The sequence below is a fragment of the Anser cygnoides genome, chromosome 23 (genome assembly GCF_040182565.1).
Source record: "Anser cygnoides isolate HZ-2024a breed goose chromosome 23, Taihu_goose_T2T_genome, whole genome shotgun sequence".
Lineage (NCBI taxonomy): Eukaryota > Metazoa > Chordata > Aves > Anseriformes > Anatidae > Anser > Anser cygnoides.
Genome location: NC_089895.1, coordinates 5,782,433 through 5,803,632, shown reverse-complemented (window position 1 = coordinate 5,803,632; position 21,200 = coordinate 5,782,433). Strand labels below are relative to the sequence as shown.

Sequence of the window (21,200 nt, the reverse complement as noted above, 5' to 3'; positions counted from 1 at the left end):
GTGAATGTCACAAGTGGTGTCACCAGCTGATGAGGCCACTGGAACGAGTCAGATGCTATCCAAACGCACAGCCCTGCGTGTCTCGCTGTAGGTATTCACATTGAGCTCAGCTGGAGTTCCTAAGCAGTCAGTGCCCTTATTTTGTGTGGTGAAACTGAGGTACTCAGTATAAAAATGACCTAATGCACGCTGGATCTAAACAAAATCTGAAAGTTTGGGTGGTTATTACTACATTTAGGGAGTTTATGTCCATATTAATGTATTGCAGCATTGGTAAGATCCCCAGATGGATGCTTCCCAGTCTCTTGAATTTGGATCCTGCCATATGGAACCCACTGCGGTGGAGCCTTCCTTGGGATTCGTAGGCTGCAGCCCTGCCTCCATCCTTGACCTCTTGGGCACAACCTTTGCACAGAAACCTTTGCACAGAAATGGGACCTTGCGTCTCTGTTGCCTGAGGCTCTCAGGACTGATGCTGGCATTCACTGCTGAGCGAATTTTGAGGCACACTTTGCAGCATTCCAGCCGTGTGAGTCCTCAGAGTTAATAGTGCGTCCCTTGGGGACAGCCAGGCATTCAGACATACCCGATACACAGGCCATGGCATTGTTTCAGACTACAATTTTGGCGTTCTTTCCCTGACACAGGAAATGTGCAGGCTGAGGGGAACATAGCCATGGATGCCATTTCCACGCCCTGGCTCTCTTGGTATTCACAATTATTCTTTTGATGCTGGAAAATCCTCATTAAGCACTAAGCATCATTTGCCTTAAATTTTTTCTGTTGCTTTAGTTGAAAAGCAAAAGAATGAAAATTCAGTGTTTTCACTGCCAGATGTAGATTATCTAGCAGAGCAACACTGGCCTACAGAGGTACTGCTATTTCGCTGGAAGGTGATGTGCTAAAGAAAACACTTCGGGTGTTTGCACAGCCTGTTTGAGGCAGCATTCAGCTGGTTAAAAATACTGTCTGGTCTTAAAATTGTCCTCTGCGTGAAAATTCCCCCTTGAGAACTAACAAGTGTGGAACGTCAATGTGGACCATTAATTTCTTCATAGTGGTGTGAACAGATCACGTTTATGTCTGGGGTAAATTATTTGCCTGGTAGTGAATGAGGAAGGTGTTTGAGACTCCATATGAGACATGGGATCAGCAGTCCCAGTCCGACTGATAGGAACACAAGTCAGAGCTCCAAGAGCTCTATTCCAGCTCTTATAAGAAATGCTGATTAAAACAATAGAGTCAGAAAGCTTATATGTGAGCCCGATGCTAGGCAGTCAGAGCTGGGTGACGGCTGAATTACTTTATTCCTCAGTGGCATAAATATAAATTTTGAATAAAGTTTGCTTAGAGGCAGCATGAGAATAGTCTTTTTAGGATGCTAGCAGGAAATAAATTCAGATTTGGAGTTTGGAAGCTTCTTACTCATAGTGAAACACCGGACAGCAGGTGTCCAGTGGTTTGGAACATGGAAAACAAATCTCCTGTGCAAATCATCTGACTTACAGACAGAATTTCATCTACTGGATGTATTTGGCAATGGACTCTGAATTGCAAATTCAATAAAGCAGCAATCTGCTCACGGACAGTTAAGGACAAAAATTTCCTGATAAGGTGACCCACGAGGGGTGAGATGTGACACATTGAGGATGGCCTAGTTTGGACATCTGTGATGGGGGAGACAGCACCGGCCATTTCCAGTGGGCCCTTGAGACAACCCCCTGCTGATGAGCAGAGGTGCCCCCCCATGCCCCGCTGCTGCATAAATAGAGAATAGTTTTGTGGAAAAAAAAAATACAAACATGCTGGCAACTTTCTTTCTGGGTTGCATGCCTGATAATGATCAAAGCCAAATATAAATAAAGTATCTGTGATGATAGAAGCATGCTGCCTAAGAAGTTGTTCTGAAGTACCTTATGCACGTGGAATGGTTTCTGTGCTGCTTGGCATACTCATACCAAGCTCAAGTTGTGTTGTCTGCTGCTTTTCCAGGATCTTTGTGTGTACCTTTCTTTTGACATCAAGTGCTCAAGGCCAATCTAATTCATTTTCTAGCACTATTAGTGTACTCGTTCGTGCCTGTTACTTCTGCCTTTATCTGTTTATGGCATGCCCACGAACTGAGCTATAAGCAAAGGAAAAAGTTAGGAAAAAGGAAGGTAGACAGGCAGGCCAGGGTGCTAGGTTTTCCAGCAGTTGAATGAAATCAGGTGCTGCAAAGAGCTTGGTTTCTGCATCAGGATCCTCCTGCAGAGTTGGCTGCAACTCACAGTATGACTTCAGTGCTACTCGCAGTGCCGTTCCGTTTCTTCCTTGCTCTTCCTCTTTGCCTGGTAATACTCCATTTATTTCCTTTTCACAGTCCCTCGGATCAATGGCCATCCCAAACTGGACAGACATCGCGAGCACCCTCCTGGTTATGACAGCTCTTCTACCATGATGAGTAGTGAGCTGGAATCCAGCAGCTTCATTGACTCCGATGATGATGACAACACGAGCAGGTAGGGCATTGCCATAGTGACTGAGCTCTTAAATACTGTTTGTGTCTGTTTCCCAGCCACTAGACCGTGTATCTGGGCCTTTCTGAACATGCTGACTGGCAAGATGAAAAGAATTACGTATTTTTTTCCATTTTTTTTTAATTTAATTTTCCTGCTAGGTATGATTTGAGGACTGGTAATTCATCAGTAACATGTTGAATATAGTCACTGCTCCAAGAAAAAAAGCTAACTTACTGGGATCCCTATCCAAGCTGACAACAGGCACAGTTCCAATTAAGAGAAATGTTCTGTTCCTGTTACTTTTCTTTCCTTTTAATAGCAAGAACGATTACATTTTAAAATCAAAGCAATATGCAACTGTCTACCTATTTGTGAAGTAATGATGTGAGTATTTTAACAAAATACCTTCATCGTGGATTCCGAATAAGTATGTACTTAACTAAAGCAGAATTGTAAAGGAATTCCTATATAATTGCATAATCTGAGATCTGTGAGCTGTAGAGGAATTCATCAAAGCTAATGCTATTGCAAAGGCAGGCTGTGATGCCACATATTTACGACTTCTTAATTATTTTTTTCTTTTCATGCAGACAAATAGTGTGGTGAATTATTCCTTGTATTTTTTTTTCAAAAAAAAATCCTCTACATTTCAAGACATCCTTGTTAATTTTTAAAGAATACTTTTGTTCTTTAAAATGTTTATGGGCCGATAAATTTCTCAGAGTCAAAATATAAATTTTTAAAAGTGCAAAATCAATCAAAACTAAGGTTGTTCATTTGGCCTCAGTGACAGCATTCTCTCAACACTCCCCGTAGAGGTATTAAAGCATCCCATACAGCCAGATGGGCTATGAAAACCCCTTACAGATCTCTGTGAACTTACAAACTGGTTACAGATCTCGTGGTTTTAACTACAGATGTCTGTGAACAAAAAAGTTGCAACACGATATTCTTAAAATTTTAGGTAGAAGGGAAATAGCAAAGAGCAACTAGTCCTGGAGATATTTAACCGTTTGCCTTGTTTACAAACAGCTGAGTGGCTTATTGAACTCAGTGGATCTACTTGGTCTTGCAGTTAGTCATGGCTTAAATACCCGTTGAGGAACAGCAGTTCCTTCAACCTCTGCTCCAAGGCTGGGTGTTCCAAAGGGTTGAAAAGGTAACTAAATGAATGTTTAAGATTTGCTTCAGAATTAGGTTTCAGAACTTATTTTGTAGTTACGGTGAAGTTGCCAACACTTGAAGACGCAGAAAGTCGGTTATCTGGATGCTTTGTAGTTCACGTGGATATTTATATGCATAAAGGGTTGGCAAGAGCAGTAATTAATGGGAACGCACTCCGAGCCTTCCCAAAGCCTTTAGGGCTTTTAACTCCCCCTATTTTGAAAAAAAGAAAAAAAGCAAAACACAAAACAGCACAAACCCAACAACAACCCCGCAGGTGCTTTTGCTTTTTTATCAATAAATGAATCATTTCCGTGGCAGCAAGATACGCAGTGGGGCAGGGTTAGCACAGTCAGGGTGGCCACTGAAGTGTATCGTCCTAGACCCAGCTAAATCTTTCTGTCCGTATGGATAACGAAAAGCTTCCTGCGTCTGACCCGTGAAGAAAGAGACTCTTCGAAGCTGCTGCGGAGGCCTTTTCCTTTCTAGGCTAGGGCAGAAGCTCTTGGCACCCAGAATAGCTGCCAGGCCAGCTAGTCAGGAAGAGCAGCTAAATGGAATGCTCCGAGGTATGCTGTTGTGTTGCACCGATGATGTTCCCGAGCAGATGAGAGATTGTGCTGGCAGGGAGAAGTTTTCTTTAGAGGCAAATCCAGCCAAATAGAAAACCGAGCATGCTCCAGATCTGCTGGAGACACGGAGGCCTGGGGAAAACAAGGTTGAAGGGGGTAAGTTTGTTTACTAACAGCCGATGAACTTTAGGGTCAGGACCTGCGTTGTAAAGGAGGCTGTACACAGGGGAGGTCACTGAGAAATCAGCTGTGAAGGATGTTACTGCCTTAGAAGCACCGAGCTTGAGGATGCTTTTCTAATAGTGTGTGTTTGTCATTGTTGTGTTTTATTTTTATCTTGGAGCAGTGCAGCAGAGTGGGTTAAATTCTTGTCCAAGAAGCCCTGTGTGCACTAAGGGACATGTTTTGGTGGTGGGACTCAGGGCGATGGTTGGACTTCATGATCCTGAAGGTGCTCTCCAACCTAAACAGTTCTCTCATTCATTTTCTTAGAGAGAAAGAACAATTTTTTGTTTCATTGACTCAATTTATTCTCAGATATTACAGGACAATACAGCTCTTCACATTCCTTTTGCTTCTCTGTGTTAAATTTCTACTTTTAAGCTGAGTTGCTTTTAACAAGACTTGTTTGACACATTTTACCTGTATGGCATGAGACATCCTACTTATAATACAGGCAAATCTCTTGTCAGAAATCCTCTAAGTATAGTGGCAGTTTAATTGTCTTCTCTAATTGTGGGAACAGAAACTGGGTGTTTTGATTAATCTTTTCTTTTGGGATGTAGGAAAAGAAACAAAATGTTTCTTCTTGAAAGGAATCATCCAAGGAACGTGATTGCAATAATTTTATTTCCTTTGTCGTCAGAATATGCAATAATTGAATGTTAGTCTTATTTGCAGGCACTAGGTGGTATTTTGAATACAGATTGATGTACGGAGCTTAAACTTTTCAGTCTCATTTCTGTCTTCTGTTAAGCAAATAAATGTCTAGCAAATGTGAAGTGTGAGGCAGGAGGATTATTGTCAGCAACTTGCAATTAGTGTTCTCGGTTCAATGTAACTAATGGAATTAACTGTGAAAAAATTTGATTGCATTTATTTCTCATTTAAGAGATTAAAGTTAGTTCTTTTAAAGCTGTATGGATAAACTTTTTAACAAGTTATTTTTTTTTACATTTTTTCCTTTCTTTGGAATTGTTTTCAGTAACCATAAGCAATAACCATTATTTCTGTTTTAAATCTTTCCTGTGGGACTTATTAGCCTTTGTGCTAGAAGTGTAGTTGGGGTTTTGGCCAGCTAGAGCAGGAAATTGGTGGTTATGATTCCAGATTTTTTGCATCCTTCTTTTTCGCAAAAGCTCAAATATACCTCCTCCTTCACTCATCAGTTTGTAGAAATCATTCAGCGAACCATTTGCTGAAACTCTTCTGTTCCTATCCCTTCCTATCCCTCATTTCCACAACGTGCTATCCAGATAAAACTCATCCTCTGGAAAGCAGAGGGAGAACTTTGCCACTGGGTGAATTTCGTGATCTCCTGCTGCGGGCAGGTGTGACTTTCAGTATAGGTTTTCTCTCCCTTTTCCTTCTCTACTCCGTGGAAATTGCAAACTTAGAATTGCCTTTTACAATAGGCAGTGTTAGCCAGAGGCGTTACCCCTTTCAGGGACACAGTAATGAGAAACTGGATAAATGAAACGATGTGTATGAATTTTAATGAATCCTCTTTATCCACAGTAACCAGGAGAGGATGCCATTTTGAAAAAGTTGGGGACGGGCAGTGCTGCACGCTCCTTAGGTGACACCGCTGGGATAAACCCCACAAAATATGATACAGCAGTAGGCAAAATACGCGTGTAAGCAACAAAAGCCAACTGCCTGGCTGCTGTGAGTGACTCCGAAGTGTGCTTATAGTAGCCAGAAGGACAGATAAAATTTTATGGTTTTGTCCTTTCTGTTATGAGCTAGCCCAGCTGTTCCTGAAACGAGTGACAAGTCTTGCTGTGTTAGGGGAAAGCGCAGGGCAATCGCCCTCCTGTCTGCAGGGGGAACGGAGTCTGCGAGCAGAGGGTTTGTTTGCAGGTGGGAGCACTGAATGCGTGCTCGGATCGGTGGAGGGCTGGCACTCCCATCTCTCGTACAGCCTTTGAAGACATCTTGGTGCCTGGCTTGTGTTCAGGCAGGAAAGCTCCCCCGGTCTCGTGACTCTTTGTTTTTTGCTGCCCTTCTCAAACAGCAAGCAGGTTCACTGGGATGAGGGCAGCACGCGTTGCCTTTCTTTAGATTCTCCATAATTGTTGTGTGCTGGAAAATTGTAGCTTAATCCTCCTGGTAACGAGATGATCTGGGAGAGAAGAGGAGGATAATGAAATCAGAGAGGAGCTAGGAAGAGGGAGAAAATTGGTAGTAAAATATAAAGGGGTTTTATGTCAGTCTTTGCCAGTGCTTTCAAAAACAGTGGTGAATATTGAACAAGTCCGATTTTGGGAGCCCAGCATCTGAGAGACCTCTTTATTTTCCTCGTCAGAAAGGCTAGGTCTTAGAAACCAGGTGCCGTGAGCTGTTTCCATGGATGGAGAATTATCAAATCTTTGATCTCTTTTGAAAATCCCACCTCTTGGCTCCTTACATTATTTTGCCTTGCTGGGAGGGGAAAAAGGAGTGTGAGGTTAGCATGCCTGAAATACTTCTGTGAACTCAAAGAGAACGTCAAGATATTCACGCCCTCCAAGCAGTCTGTAATACTCAGCTGAGCATGTTTGACTAAAACATACGTACTTTATGCAAGCCGGGTTTCCCAGTGTGCTGGGGTTGTCATCTCAAGACAGCAAGCTCCTTTGTGAGGTTGCTGGTATCGGGTTTTGCTTGGGGTATTGTAGAGTTCCTGCATGCAGCTAGGACTTTGAAGGCAGGGACGTGGCGAGTGGGAAGAAGACTGGCACTGTTTCCTTTGTGCCAGTGCCAGTTCAATTACTTACGTTGTATAGGGTTGGATTTTTTAAATCTTGGTTCATGGTGGAGCGTTGCTTTGTCTCTTCTGCCATTCTTAACATCATAAACAGAGGAGGGAGGGATCTGTGGTGTTGCACCTCTGAAAGCCAGGCTTTGTTCCAGGCTTCTGAAATTAATTTGGGCAAATCCATTTATCTCATTCTGTGTCTCGATCCACTACCTGTAAAATGAGAATAATTAACTTCCCTAACTCACGGGGAGAGAGGGCTTAAGGATATATGCGTAGGATGTGATACATTTGGGTTCTACACATCTGAAAAACCTGGGGGGGGGAAAAGAAGAGGACCTGCAAAGTGAAACATTCCCTATTCCTCCGTCACTAGTTGGAAGTAGCTGTTACCAAGGGCTACTTATTTCACCAAAATCAAGCCCCAGTGCCGTGTCCCTGTTAACAGGGTAATCAGCGGCAGAAGAAAACAGCACCGTGACAAGGCCCACATGAAACAGCATTAAGAGATTCTCCAGGCTGTCTGTTGAAATTAAAATCATTATTTAATGTGCACCTGTTCTTACGGTGTGCATTTTTCTTTGGGCATGAGGTCAGGACCACCACTGAAGTAGCAGAAGATGGCCACCTCTGTCCTTTGGCTGGTCAAATCAGGGCGATAGATGCCTGTTGCAATGCAGGTTGTATTCAGTCTTGCTGCCAGAAGGAAGAAAGCTGGGAAATTACACTCTCTAATCCTTGTGTAGTTTAGCTGGTAACTTCTCTGTGCTCCTAGGAAGAGGCTAAGATACAGCACGTGCTGGGACTGAGCAGCAGTTGGGCAGCAAGCAGAGCAATGCATCGTAAGCTGGCTGTTGGTGTCTGAATTATTTCTCTCTTCTGTGTTTGTGGGAATCTGCCTGTTTTTGGCAGGGGGCAGCGAATCGCAAATGGCTCAGCTTTACAGAGTTGACATTTGCTCTGAATTTCCCTCAGGTTGAGTAGCTCCACTGAGCAAAGCACTTCGTCGCGGCTCATACGGAAGCATAAACGCAGGAGGAGGAAACAAAGGATGCGGCAGATTGACAGGGTAAGGCTGGCATCATCATTTTCCAAGAAGGTGAACCATGATTTTGAGTGTAGCGTGTGAATTAGGAAGGGATTCAGAACAGATCTGTGCCCAGCTGAAGTCACTGGAAAGAATCGCTTTGGCTCCAGTCTACCCTGGACTAAATCTCTAAGGTTTGAAGTTCTGCAGCACTAGGTTCAAATTCTTTTTCTCCTCCCCCTTCCTCCTTTTACTGTGGTGTGGTCACGTTGCTTGTTGTCTCTTTCAAGCCCATCCTCTGCAGGACAACTTCCTTATGCTTCTGGCTGGTGTGGGCGAGGGGTTAATGCGAAGGTGTCTGCGGTCCTGTCCTAGACATCTGATGCACAAAGTGCTGAGGCGGGCACCCTGCTGAAAGGAGAAACCCAAGTTTATAGGAAATTTCAAATCTTTTCTTGTCCTTTCCTGTGCTAGTCCCATGATAACAGGACAAGGGTGATTTAAATGACAGTTCGTAAAGTAGTTGCTTCATTCTCCTATAAATATCAGTCTTTACAGATTAGAGAATGAGTATGTATGTATTTTATCACTAGAACTGGAGTAGTAGTGAGGAAAAAGTATTGTAGAAGACAAGATAAACACATGTTTATTTTCTTGGGGGGAGGAGGTATTTGCTCACTTTCTGAAGGATCGTGTGTTGCTCTCTCTTTAGGGAGGAGCCTGTGGACGTAATAATTCACACTACACTGGGCACTTAATGTTTGAATGTCTGCCTGTCAGTCATGTAGTCGGGATGCAGAAATGACTCAGTGTGAATTTCAGCTGAGAAACCTCAGTATCGGAACTTGCTTCGTGTGTTTTGTAAAGAACCCTTTGCAGAAAGTGTGGATTGTGTTCAGATTTTTTTTCCTTACAGACTCTAAATGAAGAATAATTTTGAGGAGTCCATAGAGGTTTCTGGATGCCTTCCAGATGGAAACCTATTAATCAGTTCCCGATGAATTAGCCCTCAGTAGTTATTTTTATTGCCTTATTTTGAGCTATTTAAAACCTTGAGAATTTTCTGTTATATTTTGCAGTCATCCTCGTTCAGCAGCATCACTGATTCTACCATGTCCCTAAATATCATCACTGTCACACTCAACATGGGTAAGAGGACGAGCAGTGTTTTTTTATGATGAATTTCAAGTGATACGGATATATTTTGTCATGGTGCAGTAGCCTTTGGAGCACATAGAAAGTTGCTTGATTTGAAAGAACTCCAGTCAAACTAAAGGGAAGGGCAGCTGAAAGTTGCTAACTCTGTTGGGTGTGCCTGGGTTCCCAGTCCAGTACTGGATAATTGGGAGCTATTTGCACAAGCAGATCAGTTTTCTTCCCAAGAAGTCCAGGGAAGGAGCTGGAAATGTAGACCCAGGATATGGAGTTCTGCTTTTATTTCTAGGAACGGTAAGGGGTCAGATATTGCCCTTCTGTTCTTGCTCCTAACACTGAAGGTTTGCATTTCTGCAGCTCACAAGTTTCGTTGTTTAGCCAGTTAGAAAAGTGCAGGACTGTCAGTTCAGCACCTTTCAGTAGCACCAAATTTCTCCTTCCTCTTCTGAGGTGTGGAAAAACATTGCCTGATGCTGATCAGCTGCCTAATTTCTAAGTGTAGACACGTCTTTTCAATGTCGCTTCTCTTGCTAATTTTTTGAATGTAACTTTTCGCTTTTTGTCTTGTAAGAAAAAATGATGGGTTTAGCAACTTTTCCCTGAATGTGCAAGAAAAAATGATGGGTTTAGCAACCTTTCCCTGACCATGCCAGGCAGACTTATCCCAGTAGGGCAAACTGAGGTATTGTAAATCAAACGCAGCCCAGCTGATGTGTTGAGAGAAAGCAATGAACTGATTTTTCAGGACTGAAGTAACCTGGTGTTAGCTCTTCAATATCATTTCAGTCACCTTTTTTGCTTTTCTTCCCCCCCCATCCTCCCCTTTTTGCCTGTATAGAAAAGTATAACTTCCTGGGAATCAGCATTGTAGGACAAAGCAATGACCGGGGTGATGGTGGCATATACATTGGCTCTATTATGAAAGGAGGGGCTGTGGCAGCAGACGGCCGAATTGAACCAGGAGACATGCTTCTGCAGGTTGGTCTGTGTCCAGAAATACGTGCTGCTCTCTTGTACGTTGGTGGCTTCAGCTCTGTCATCCCACCAGATCCATGGATTCAGTTAACCAGAATTCACCCATGCTCAGAGAAATGTGTCACAAAGACTGTTCTCACTTCAATGCATAAATCTTAGCGAGCTCTGTTGGATAGTTGATGTTCTCTGAGAAGCAACATTTCTGCACCTGCTCAGGGGAATGGAAACAGTTAGAAGGCAAATAAATTTGGAAACAAATAACTAGAATGTCTTTCGGGTTCCTGTTGCTAAGCCTGACCTCTGCTTTTTGCAACATTTCAGGTGAATGATGTCAATTTTGAGAACATGAGCAATGACGATGCAGTACGGGTTTTACGGGAAATAGTCTCCAAGCCAGGGTGAGCATATTACAAAATCTCTCGCTACTTATACTCCGTATACAGTTATTGGTGTTGGGCAAACCTCACAAATCAACATTTTGATCTGAATAAGCAGCCAATGTGATTGCTGATTTCAACTCTGAACTTCTTAGTGTGAGTGATGGGTAGATGAGACTGGTTTCAACGTACCAGCCAAAACCAACACAAACTGGGAGTTGTCTGGTTTCAGTAGCACCATTTGTTTGTATGATGAGAGTTTTAATATCTCAGGAGCTGATCATTTAACAGATTTCACCAGTAGCGCTCATGATATATGGAAAAACAGAAACTGATCTGATACTAGTCTGTGCTGAAAATACTTGGACAAGCATCTCAAAAGCCTTCTCAGAATGTACCTGACAACTGTTTGATAGGACTAAGTTGGTTTGAGAGAATTCACTGTGGCAGTCACAACTTCTTTGGGAAAGTTGAGAGTCACCCTTACCTGTTTTCTTTATTCCCAGACCTATCAGCCTAACGGTAGCCAAATGTTGGGACCCTACTCCCAGGAGTTATTTCACCATCCCCAGGGGTGAGTACATATTTATGCTCCTTGCTGAGTTCCTGTGGAGCCAGCAAGGTCTAGAACATTTTTCAGCAATTTTGGCATCTGATTTCCTTTCCCTACAAGTTCCATGTTTCTAATTTGAAGTTTGAACGTGTTGCTTGGTTGCTTTTTGTGTTAGGAGGCAGGGGCTTAAGATAGTGTTTCTGAGGCTGCAGTGCCTGTATCCTTCTCAACTTAACCTTTTTATTGATAGAAGTTTGGGAGGAAAAATATACTTAGGGGTTAAAAAGCCTCATTTTGTCATGTATGCACTTGTAAGAAAGAATTTAAACAGAGTATTTTTAAAATCTGAGGCAAACAACGTTGTCTAATATGCATAGACACTCTCAAAAATTATCTAATTTGAAAATTCTGATTTAATAAATAGTTCAGTAGCTATAAAAGGTCTGTGCTCTTGTGACAAACACAGCTGCCTCCTGCTGGTGAGTGCTGTGCTCAAGATACTGAAGCCAGCTTGTTGCCAGTCCTAAGATGCTGTGGATAGCATCAGCTATTGAAAGAATACAATAGACTCCTGCAGACTTACAGGAACTCACTTGGTGAAGTCTTCAGGAAAACCAGCATCAACAAAAGAAAAACCCACAAATCACATATTTCAGATTTGCTACAGGGAGAGCTTGTGTATCAGTTTGCCCTTTGTTTATTGAAGATATACCCATTGTGACCCGAGGCAAATAGCTGTCGTAGGGTAAATTGGTTGCATTAACGTGTGGGATATGTTGAAGAAGCACCCGCCGTAAGCAGAGCTCTTGTTTATCATTTCTGGTTTTAAGAATTATCTTACAAGGCAATGGAACAACAGCTACTGTAATTCAGAAGAAAAGTAATCCAGGATAAGGGGAAAATTCAGTTTTGTTCCCAGCTTTAAAAATGTCTTGTGTTATGGATGTTCTTAAGGTCTGGGTGTAATTTTCATTCCTCTCTGATTCCAGTCTCTTTGAATGCTCTTTTCTGTTTGTTTTGCAAGATTATTCCAGTCCTGGAAAATTTCGTTATGGCTCCTGAAAACACTGAGAGGGGAATTCCCTGATGCCTTATTTCTGCACATACAGAGCTCTAAAGTTACCATTCTATTTCACCTACAGTAGAAGATTCACCCTTTGAGTGGTTGTTTTGGGTCCAAAGCTCTTAGAAGTAGGCAGAGACCTTCCTGTCTGCTGGGGCAGAACACTTGGTAGTATTTCACATCGTAGCAAAATGAGAATCTCTCACTGTGCAGAATAACAGTGAAATATTATGACTGGACTGATAGCTTCTTTCCTACAAGTAAAAATATTTCCTGCATGGAAAAATACGACAGTTGCAGGAGCATGGCATGGTTACATCCTGTGAGGCTGGTGCAGCAATTCCTAGATTAAACTTATTCTGCTGTCAAGGTGTTTTCTGTTCCCTTCAGCTGGGGCTGTCTCTGTTGTGAGAACAGAACGGCAAGGACTTGGGCTCTCAAAAAACATTTGCTCTTACTAGGATTGTACTGTTTAATGCAAATCTGATTCCATTCGCCTTTTTCTCCCTGTTTTGCAGCTGAACCAGTGAGGCCAATTGACCCTGCGGCGTGGATCTCTCATACCACAGCCATGACGGGAGCGTACCCCCGTTACGGTATGAGCCCCTCCATGAGCATCACCACATCTACCAGCTCCTCACTAACAAGCTCAATTCCCGATTCGGAAAGTAAGTCACACTGCGGCCAGCACAGGGCAGGCGTCTTCTGCTCGGGGCCAGCAGTGCAGAGCTGTGTGCAAAAACGACCCCAGCCACGAGCACGATGAAAACGACAGCCGTCACAGAACTCTTGAATGCTTTTTTTTTTTTACATTTGTTATTCTTAAGGGGAGCATAAAGCCTTTTCCGAAAGGTCAGAAGTTAATGCAGTGGTGTTTTGCCAGGGTTTACGTGCAGGGAGAGGTGGCTTCTGGTCCCTTTTAAAGTTACAAGTCAGGCCCCCAACTTTACCCCCTCAGATGAATGTGAGGGCTTCCTCCTTGCATTTGGCTGCTTTTTTAGAAATTTAAATAATTTGCTTCAGGTGAATGTCACTGGATAGCAATGTTAGCGTATCGTTTAGGAAATCTTCACTGATATTTACATAGCCTTCTTTTATACTTTTTTTATACTTTTAGGATTTATTGAACTGAGAAAAAACAAATGTCCCATGTGAAATTAAGGTTAGAGTTCAGCCTTCTCTCCTGGTTTGTCTGTCTGTGACAGTCTCCGAAATAGTCATATCCATGTAACCAACAAGTTGTCATGATTCCTTATCTTGGAAACTTTTGTTTAAAGAATATAAACTCTTCCTTTCTTTTACTTTCCCCTTGCTTTCTGATGTGAATGTGGGATAAAAGGTAGCATTTGGTTTGAAATGCGTGGCACTAAGGCAGGGCAAATAGATGAGGATCACGCATCCCTGAGAAAACTGTCCACTGAAATCCTAGTTTTTATTTAAGTGTATGTGTTACGTGTTCGTACTTAAAACAGCTCTTAATCTTTGTTACTTGACAGGAAAGCACTGAGGCACTTTATACCTCAATAATATGGGTTTGTTTCCTGTAATATTAATATGGAAGAGTTTGTCTAGAGATGCAGCCTTTCTATCAGATTTTTCATCTCTAGCAAGGAAATTTGTTGTATTTGTTTATATATACATGCAAATCTTGAAGTGGCTTTAAACTTCTGAGGAGATTATCTCACTTGTGGAACAAAGCTCATTCAGTATGCATTCACTGAAAACCATCTGAATGCTTGTATGTTTATCAAGAAAGGGATACTTAAGTGTTTGCCAGATCTGGAGTCTAAACTAGAAGGACTGAGTATTATTTTACATTTGGTAAGATTTTTTTCCAGAGAGAAAGGGAGGGTATCATTAAAAAGAACAAAAACCAAACCAAACAAAAAAACAACAACCCTTCAAATACTTTAAAGACCAGTGTGGTATTGATGATTAGGGACAGAATCTTTCCGGGACAAAGGCATGGCTGAAGCATGAGAGTTGCATTTGCAGGGCCCATTTAAGCCCTATTGGAGTACATAGGTGTCTGCCTCTTTTTCTCTTACTCTCTCTGTTATTTTACAAGGGGATTGCTCCTGGGATTATGCCTCACCATGAATTGAAAAGGGGGTTATCCTTTCTGTAGGTGTAGTAGTAGGCAGCACCACTGGAGGGAAAATACATCTGCAGTAGAAAGCAAGTGAACCACTTAGATGATGACTGCTTTACCTTGAGATGTGTTTTCAGCCTTACAGGTACTAAAGATTTCTGGAATCAAATGTATCTACTGACTGCTGTCAAACAAGAGTCTGTTACTCTATTTACATTCCTCTTGAAATATTCCTGTACTGTGTGCCTTGGTATATAGTAATGTGATTGGGAAGTGTGGAATGTAGACACCCTCTCAATCATACTTTTAAAATAAAGGTTATTTGGGAGCAGAACCATGTTTCTGGAGACAGCTTCTCATTTCTATGTCAGTGACTTTCCCGAATGCAAGAAATTGGGGAGTACCCCTGAGCTTTATTGTGACCTGTTTAACACTGCTTGCCTCGGTTCAGTCCTGTGAACCCCGCAGAGCACGGCAGGCAACACCTCAGGGCCCTAAGCACAGGGAGCACCTGTCCCCTGAAACCTTCTTGCCAGGAAAAACAAAGCTGGGGAAGAAGGGAGGAAGAGAGAAAGAGAGGGGCAGAGGGAGAGAGAGAAAGAGGCTGTGCATTTGCATCTCGGGGAGCCTTGTGCACGATGGGGCCTTCTCACTTTTCAAGTTCCAGTTGAAAATTCTCTATTTCAGTTCCTCTGAGGGAAGAGTCACTGGTATTTGAAGCGAATCTAGTGTCTGTTCTACAGAATCTGGCTGTAGAAGTGGAAGCAGTGAATTAATGGAATCATCTTAGGCAAAGCTGTTTCATGGTTCCTCGTTTTAAGTGCTGTGAATGCCTGCTGCTTTACTCTGTTTATATAGCAAGGCCAGGATTGAATAATTCTAAATGGATTGAATAACTCCGCTTTTCTTCTGATTAGCATTCCTTTGTTCTCTGGCCTCTGGATCAAAAGTGAAATTCTGATATCTGAAGCATTTGCACAGCCACCATCAATCACATCAGTGCTAGTCATTAAAGTATCCAAGATTTTGTGCCATACAAATCACCGCCACACACTAGGAATTGCTCTGTTAACTCTTTTCTCAGGCACGTTCCTTCAAAAACAGGGATATCCGAGCCAAGGCAGACTGAGTTTTTTCACAGTAATTATTGCTTTAAGAAGCATCTTGTTCTCCAGCAGTGTTCTGGCTGATGCAGGAGAATGTTGTCTCACCGTGGTTTGTGAGTGTTGGACTCGGTACGTCAGTCAAGGCAAAGCCTGGTCCTCGTTTGCTCTGCTAAAGATAGAACTTTCCAGCCCCAGTTGTGCTACTGCAGGATCCCTTCCTGCAAAGAAGTGCTGTTCCTTTCCAGGAGATTAACTTCAAGTGTTGCAGGGTTCCTTGAAAGTCCCGCTGTTTTGAATGAAGCCCACTGACATTGTTGGAAAGTGCTCTGTTTCTCTCGCATGGACTTTGAAGTCTCAGTCCAAAATCCTTTAAACTATTTCTGTTTAATAGCGTTCAGCCTGAGGCACTGTGAATTTCCTGGGACCTTTTGGTTTGGGCAGATGTGTACGAATAAGGATACAAACCAGGGGTGGTGTTACACGTGGTAGGACTTCATTTTCCTGGAGCATACACCTCTTTTCTTAACAGGATCTGCCAATGGGCAAAGACGCCACTTCAAATCAATAACCAAAGCCCCGAGAGAGAGTTTTGTTGTAGATCTGGTCCCCCTGGAAAGGAGTCTGTGCTGTTCCTCAGATTTTCACATACCTGTGCAGGCGGTCAGGTAGCCAGGCCCACAGTTGACTGACAAAGTTCAGACCAAAATGGATGCATTTTTAGATACATCACAGAAATTTTCACATTTGGACAGCAGCTAGCAGGCTAGAAAACGTTGATGATTATTTGGCTAGTGTTGTTTGTTTGCAGATCGCAGGTCTCCAAGAAAAAAAACGATTTATTGCTCCCCACATACTTGAGTATTGATTGAATATTGATTTTTTTTTCCAAATGAACACATTGCTTTTTGCCACTAACCAAACTAACTTAAAGCAAAAGCAAAATGTTAGCGTTTGTTCACTTGATAAGTATTGAAACTGCATGCATGGATGGCATGGGGTATTTTCATGCATATTAGCAGTGCATGTACCGAAGGAAGCATTTTCAGTTTTCATTGTTTCATGCTTGTACCTGTTATCAATATTTTGACTTGCTGGAAAAGAGCAAACTTGGTTCCCTTGTGCTTTTGAAAGGTGGGTGATACGGGGAGCTGGGAGAAGGGAGGGAAGAAGGGTCCTGGATTCCTGTTGGAGAGTTTGAACTGCAAACACAGAGCACAAATGAATTTACTAGGACTGAGAAGATGGGAGCAGGAAGGCGGGCTGAGTGCTGTATCCAGTGATAATAGGATATCTTACTATGTATAGAAAGGGTGATTGAATTCTACGTGGTTAGCACAAGGCTGGTAGACTCCTAGAGCCAGATTCAGTCCCCTGAGCTTTCATTATTAGATGCCAGTTTCTCTCCATGTATAGGAGAAAGGAGTTTCTAAAGGAGCTAGACTCCTAAGTCTAGTTTTACTATAAAAATCAGCTAGGAAGTTACAAAGCCTCTGGTAAGTCAGCTCTGCCCGTAAGAATGTGTGAAATATGAATGGAGCTGTGACAGCTGCTGAAGCAATGGGGAGCAGCATTTTATTTATTTATTTTTAAGTGTTGTGCCAAAAAAAATGCGGGGCAAAGTAATGCTTCTGCTGGGTTAAGTGACTTAGTAGATCACAAGGCTGCCATCATCAGAATCCTGGAAAGTTTTATTTATTTATTTATTTATTAAGGAAACCTCTAGCCTTATCTTGATGATGGAAGCTTTCTTTTCTAATGTCAGTTCTCCCCAATTGCGCTGATGTCCAAACCTTAAAAAGACGAGTGGAGGCTGATATCCATGCTGAAGACATGGTCATCATCTTTCTCCCTGCAGAAGGGTATCATTCCTGACAATTCACAGTCTCTGAAGCATTGATAAAAGCTGTAATTTATGCCATCGATAGGGGTGCATTTGGGAACCTTTGTGTTTTTGCATCTGTTGGTCAACCTGTATCTTGAAATGTTTCATCCAGATTGGGAGCTGAGAAGTTCTTTTCAAGCCGCTCATTTCAAAGAAGCATGTAACCTTTTTGCTTTTAGAATTAGAAGAATCTCCCTTAACTGTGAAGAGTGACATGGCTACTATTGTCAAGGTTATGCAGCTACCAGACTCAGGCCTTGAAATCCGGGACAGGATGTGGTTAAAAATTACCATCTCCAATGCAGTGATAGGTAAGCAGATCAAGGGAATGCTGGGGATAAAAAAAACGGCTTTTTAGAAGTCAGCTGCAGAAGCTATGCAACCTTTTTTTTTTTTAATCCTGTTATGACCTGTTTTTTAATCCTGTTCGAGTGAATTAGATAATGTGAAGATTAAAATTCAATAAAGATTAATTTGGTTTTGGATGTTCCTGGGTCTCCTCTTCCTTTTTGTCATTTTAGGAGCAGATGTGGTTGACTGGCTTTACACACATGTGGAAGGCTTCAAAGACCGGCGGGAGGCTAGAAAATACGCCAGCAGCATGTTAAAACACGGCTACCTCAGGCACACTGTGAACAAAATCACCTTCTCGGAGCAGTGCTATTATGTCTTTGGAGACCTCTGTGGCAGTAAGTTCACCGTCTGTGAAGGGCAGAGCTGCATGTGTGTCGTCTCTTCTGTGCTCTCAGGATGCACAGAGGAGTCCTGCAGGATTTCACAAGTGAACATTTCGGAACAAGCCATTGTTCTGAAGCTGCATGACGAGTGGTTGACATTTCTTGCTAGGCCAGCAAAGAGACCACTTGAAAAAAGATGGGCTCATTGAATAGCGTGTTGCACTGGGGCTCAGGGAAGCTGGATTTATTTCTGGCGATGCCAGGCTCCTGCTTGTCAGTCACGCTCAGTTTCCGATCCATAAAATGGGGATTATTCCTCCCTGACTTACAGAAATTCTGGGTGCTCAGTGGTAAGTATTAATGTCTGCTCTACCATGTGTGATATTGTGAGTGAAGTCTGGAGACTGAGTCCCTCGTAGGCACCCTAAGTGCTGTGCAAGCCATTAGTAACATTCAGGAATCAGCTGCTAGGGAGGAGCACAGTTTTCACCTTTTGTTTCTTTTCCAGATATGGCTGCACTGAACCTCAACAATGGTTCCAGCGGAGCCTCGGATCAAGATACCCTCGCTCCACTTCCACATCCTGCTGCTCCCTGGCCGTTAGGCCAAGGGTACCCGTATCAGTATCCTCTGCCCCCTCCGTGTTTCCCACCAGCATACCAAGACCCAGGCTTTAGCTATGGTAGTGGCAGTGCAGGGAGCCAGCAAAGCGAAGGTAAGCTGGTTAATCTGGTGTGTATTTCTGCAGCTGCCATTATCCCTGACCATTTGCTTGACTTCCTTAGTATCGTTTGTGTTCCAGTCTTGTGGTTCTGTACGCTACTTGCATGGATTTGGTGTGACTGCACTTAATCAAAAGCGTTTGTGTATGTGGTGGGGTGGGTTAGCCTTTCAGCTCTGTATTCAAACTGCCAGCCATGTTTTAAGCGAGTCAGTGCTGCATCCTGTTTGTAGTTGTGCTGTAGTTCTGGACCCCATGCAAAGTGCCAACGGGGAGCAACCAACATTAATGACTCAGTTGTCCACCCTGTTAAAACAAATTAAAAATAAAAGTTTTGACCCTATTTAGAGGTCAGAGACATTACCAGCGGTGGGGGCTGCAGTTGCTTGATATGCCTAGAAATTAGGCCACTGGATTGCTGATGGAACAGGGATTAGAACCGTGGTGCTTTTGGCTTTTTGTTAAAATTCAGTATAATCATTCCTTTTGCTTGTGTAAGACAAGTGTGAGGTGGCCAGCCAGAAGGTTTACAGGGCTGAAACACTGCTCACAGGGAGGAGAGTCTATTTTAGAATACATGATAGGGGAAAAAAGATAATACTGCATGGATTAAAAACCTGACCTCCTCCTTTCCTGCTGTAGGATCATTTTGTTATTCATTTTTAAAACTTAGTAAGTAAAAATTATGTATTTTATGGCTGTACAGACAAGGCCCTACTGCTTTCTGCTTTTATGTTTTTTTAATCGCTTCCAAAGTGAATTTTGCTTTTGGAAATGCTGCCAGTAAAGAAAAGGTGAGGATTCCCTGCATTTTTATGATAAACATCCAGTAAACTTGGATGCAGCTTCTTCCTGATAGATTTTGCAAAATTGCACAGAAGAATTTCAGAACAGGAACTCGCTCACCGGATTTTAGAACTACTGCTTCTCACTTTATCTCAAAATAAGTGTCTGTGAGGACGCTCGCAGTGGTATCCAGAGATTTTAGAACTGCAAGCTGATTGTGCTGGAAAGAATGTGGGCATTTGTTTTATTTTGGCAGCTGGTTCTGTGGGTAGCAGGCCGTTAGATCTCTGCCGCTGGAATAGGAAAGGTATGGTATTTTATCCATGCGGCACGTGTTACTGGCAGAGACCTTACGAAAGGCACCAAGAGTGTTTCATTTTGAAGAGTTTCAACTCCTTCCTTGTTCTTCATTTGGAAACTACACTGCTGTGTTGTTTCTTGTTTTGTAACTGTTATTCCCTTGTTTTGTTCTGAGCAAGCATTAGACTGAAGGATTCATAGAGGAATGGCTGACTCTAGGGGATTGGTAAGCTTCAAACGCCTCCATGATAATAATGACTTCACAGCATGATCATTTAGACTCTTGTGACCCAAATGTTTAGCTGTATTTTTTTCTTTTCTTTTCTTTTGAATTGCCTTGGACGCTCAGCCTGTCTCAATGCACAGTAGTCCGGTAGTGTGACGTTAGCATATCAAGCTGTCTGCCCCCTGTGTGACTGTGCTGCAGCAGCCACAGAGAGAATGGCATCAGATAGCTCACCGTCAGCCGAAATGAGAAAATCCCATCACCGGTCTCTTCACTGCCCTTCATTAAAATAAATAAATAAATCCTAGCTCCTAATTTATTAGCCTGATGTAATCCGTCCGGATTGGACATATCTGCCAGTGTCCTTCCAGTGCTGGTTTACTCAGACATTTGAGCACTGTCCAGATGTTTCAGGCAGGGACAAAGAGCTTTGGGACACAAGATTGCACTGGTCACTCTCAATATAGAGTTAGAATTGGGTTTCGTGTGTTCTTTCTTTTACGTGCAGTGTTATTTCATAGCTGAATTCACCTGTTGAATGAGGGTGCTGCTCCAGAGCCCCCAAAATGCCATGTTTCTGATATGAATGCAATGCATTTGCTGATACTTAGAGACAAAAGACAAAGATTTGAGTCAAGGGATAGAACGAGATGTGTTCTGGGAAGCAGCAGGTGAGGAGGAAGATCTAGCAAAGTTTTCTGTGAAGCTGCAGCTCTGTTCAAGGTTCTGTTCTAATTTAGGTTGCTGCTTATTTCGTCTGGGCCATACCATCTGACTCTGCTCATGGTACTCAGGGCTTAGGGTATTTCGTAAGTCACGAGCAGGCTTGCTGTTGGAAAAGCACTCATGTGAGGACCAGCTCCTCTGCAAAAGGTCGTTGCTGTCACCACAGTGTTTAGGACAAGGTCACATCCCTGTTCAGGTAGGCGCTCACCGTATGAAAGGACAGCGAGAGATCATCCAGCGATGGCTGGAGTTTGTATCTGGCAGTAACAGAGGGAAGGCTGATGGCAGTGTATCGTGGCAGTGCTGAGCACAACTTTTCTCAGCACCTCAAATACAGA

At 42.8% G+C, this 21,200-nt stretch overlaps 1 protein-coding gene across 3 annotated transcripts in view; it reads left to right on the top strand.

Annotated features, from left to right (window-relative positions):
* Positions 1-21,200, top strand: part of DVL1 (dishevelled segment polarity protein 1) — an 84,237-nt gene that overhangs the window by 56,931 nt on the left and 6,106 nt on the right. Inside the window, exons 5-15 of one of the 3 annotated variants that reach the window (XM_066981899.1) lie at positions 2,363-2,501; positions 8,172-8,265; positions 9,303-9,372; positions 10,217-10,356; positions 10,675-10,751; positions 11,237-11,304; positions 12,865-13,014; positions 17,606-17,737; positions 17,948-18,115; positions 18,612-18,818; positions 20,090-20,136. In XM_066981899.1, the coding sequence (XP_066838000.1) occupies positions 2,363-2,501; positions 8,172-8,265; positions 9,303-9,372; positions 10,217-10,356; positions 10,675-10,751; positions 11,237-11,304; positions 12,865-13,014; positions 17,606-17,737; positions 17,948-18,115; positions 18,612-18,818; positions 20,090-20,100 (1,256 nt within the window). In that variant the 3' untranslated portion in view covers positions 20,101-20,136. The remainder of the gene's footprint in view (positions 1-2,362; positions 2,502-8,171; positions 8,266-9,302; positions 9,373-10,216; positions 10,357-10,674; positions 10,752-11,236; positions 11,305-12,864; positions 13,015-17,605; positions 17,738-17,947; positions 18,116-18,611; positions 18,819-20,089; positions 20,137-21,200) is intronic. The other 2 variants (XM_048067574.2, XM_066981898.1) reach the window with 2 other exon arrangements.